The sequence below is a fragment of the Octodon degus genome, unplaced genomic scaffold, assembly GCF_000260255.1.
Source record: "Octodon degus isolate 3935 unplaced genomic scaffold, OctDeg1.0 scaffold00140, whole genome shotgun sequence".
Classification (NCBI taxonomy): Eukaryota; Metazoa; Chordata; class Mammalia; order Rodentia; family Octodontidae; genus Octodon; species Octodon degus.
The window spans coordinates 3,420,980-3,423,755 of record NW_004524716.1 but is presented as its reverse complement, the minus strand read 5'-3'; the positions used below and the strand labels follow the sequence as shown (position 1 = coordinate 3,423,755).

The 2,776-nt window shown below is 38.5% G+C and overlaps 1 protein-coding gene across 2 annotated transcripts in view; it reads right to left on the bottom strand.

Annotated features, from left to right (window-relative positions):
* Csde1 (cold shock domain containing E1) overlaps positions 1-2,776 on the bottom strand; it is a 53,816-nt gene that overhangs the window by 32,930 nt on the left and 18,110 nt on the right. The window contains exons 3-5 of one of the 2 annotated variants that reach the window (XM_004641671.2): positions 2,125-2,234; positions 1,631-1,723; positions 919-1,016 (exon numbers count right to left, since the gene is read on the bottom strand). In XM_004641671.2, the coding sequence (XP_004641728.1) occupies positions 919-1,016; positions 1,631-1,723; positions 2,125-2,234 (301 nt within the window). The remainder of the gene's footprint in view (positions 1-918; positions 1,017-1,630; positions 1,724-2,124; positions 2,235-2,776) is intronic. The other variant, XM_004641672.2, reaches the window with a different exon arrangement.

Sequence of the window (2,776 nt, the reverse complement as noted above, 5' to 3'; positions counted from 1 at the left end):
GTGTGTGTGTGTGTGTGGCCAGCTCAGCCCACCAGGGGGCGGGGCTGGCTGGCATGTGGTGCTGGGGGATCGAACTGCGGTCCCTGTGCTTTGCTTGGCTTAGTTTGTTCTAAGTAGGTGCTTTAGACCACTGAGCCATCTCACCAGCCCAAAAATTCTTTTTTCAGTACTGGGGATTGAACTTGGGAACTGGAGCTTGTCAGGCAGCCATTTACACTGCTGAGCTATGTCCCCAGCCCCCTAAGATTCTTGACGGCATAATGCTCAAGCTTCCCACAATACAATCAATTTAATCTGAATTAGAACTTTTTTTCTTTTTAAAATTTAAACCAAGTTAAACTTTGAGTTAACTTACAGCTATTTCCCCAAACGCCCCAGTACTTCCTCTACCCATGCCTTTCTTATCTTGCTGATTTCACACTGTTCCCTCAAAAGTTAACCTCAAGTAACACAGCTTTTTCAAATTCTTCACTGACCTCTATAATAGCTATCTGAAAACACTGCTCTTGTTTTAATCATCTTTATTCTAATATCTTCTACAGTGCCTGTCACAAAACATTCACTCATAGACTTAGCTTATGACTAAAAAGTATAAGAGGTCATGAAAATGATGCAGGCTTACATATTATTACTTTTGATTCATTCAAGTATCTTTCATTTTCTGCAGTGCTGGTGATCAAACCCAGAGCCTTGCAAATGTCAGGCAAGCCTGCTACCAGAGCTAAACTCCTAGTTCGACTTTATTGTTTTTTAAAAATAGGGTCTTGTTATGCGACCTAAGCTAGCCTCATTTCTTATGTCCTATCCTAGCCTCACGGATGCTAGGATTAGCTAAGTACCATCACGCCTGGTGTAGTGCACACTTAATGTAAAAACAATAGAGCATTACTTAGGTGGAACATTTGGAAAAGAACTTACTGTTTATTGTTATCAATTACAAAGTTTATTTTATCTCCAGTTTCCAGCTGAACATTCCCTTCAACATCTTCAGGGGTGTAAGTTAGGTAAAACACTTCCTGTGAATTAATATGTCATTATTACTATCTCGGCAAAAGGCATATTCACTGTATACTGTGATTTACTTACTTAAATACTTCTTATATTAAATTTCTTAAAATTATATGCTTTATGACAAGTTGTTTTACTCAAATAAACACACTTCCCCTCCATACTGCTGATGACTTCTGGGAGTCCACAGCTGAGCAGCAATCCAACTTCAAAAAGCTTACACATGGAAGCAATGCCCAGAGACTAGAGTTACATTTCAAAAAGACAGTTTTGTTTTTTTTTTTTTTTTAATGTAAGGCATTCCAAACAAAAAAAGCTGCAGTCAGTGCTTAAAATGAACCAGAAAAATGTCCCTGCCCACAACCCCCCAAAAGTGATTAAAAGGAGCATTTTACCTTAATGTTCTAACTAAGGTCACACTTGGGCAAGCTAAGACACTTGGAAGTCCTATGGATTTTTTTCTTTTGAAATTTTTTGATTATGCTGCACTTGAAGCCTCTTAGAAACCAAATTTACAACTGATTTTAGCAACTAGCTTACGTTTTCTACTTTGAATTTTTAAGTACGCTTATAGATCACATGGTGGATCAGGCAAAGGTTTAAGAAAAATACACAAGTTTACCCCATTACGTTCGTAGCATACACTCCCTGTTGGACTCTGACCGGGGGCAGCTGGAGATTTACTCTCTAAGTTGTGAGGAACAGCGCACACAACCTACCAGTCAAAAAAAAAAAAATTTCCATTGCTAATCATTTCAGGAGCAGCACTGCGCAATATAAACTGAATTTAAATATCCTCTATACTATACACAGGGATGCATTTTAGTATGATCCACAAGAGGATGTCATGCTGCCAAGATTCAAACTTACAGTGTGTAAGTTGACTGTAAGTACAGACACAGGGTTATATATAAAACCCAAATTGAGTCTTGACCATTCTCTTATTTCTGGTCAAGAAATGCCAGTGCTTCTGATATAATTTTAAAATGGAACTCTTTATATACTACAGCTCTCTTGCGTGCAAACTGAGGAGATGAGGGAGAATCTTCCTTTTCTAATGTGAAAGATATGCAAATATAGGGCCCTAAGAAAACACAAAATATCAAAGTTACTAACTTGTCCATTCATTCGTTCTTCAGGGTGGATTTCTTGTTTTATCTTCACTAGTTTAATAGCAATTGGTTTGCCAGTCCTCCGGTCAGATGATACTTCGAATTCAACATCATCTAAAAAAAAAAAAAAAAAATGTTATTCGTATTAGGCTACTGTCTGCAAAACAGAACCTCACTTTCAAGCTCTACTTAAGCAAGCAGAAGCAGCCTCACACCAGCAGTTCAGAGTAGTCCCAGGGCCAGCAGCAGCACCATGCCCGGAAGCTGACCAGAAGCCACATCCTGCCATTCCCTAAAGCCTCAGGAAGCAGAGGGTGGTGAAAAGGTACAGCACTTGTGCTCTCCAGATGGGTCAGGTTCCCCTGACACACACTGCCTTTTCTTAACCACTTCCAGCAGAGAATTAAATCTTAGTTTTCACGACATTTACACACGGTACAAATGAGGCTATAAGGTGATCACAACCATTATTTTAACATATTTGTACTTCAGGTCTTTTTTGTAAAATGAGAACAATTCCTAACAAACAAGATTGCTGAGGATTAACCAAATAATGTTCAACAGCACAAATCTACAACACTTGGTTTACAAAATACAGTACTTATTGTTAGTTGCTGTTCTGAGACTCTTTTCAGAAGCTTAAAAAAAAAAAAAAA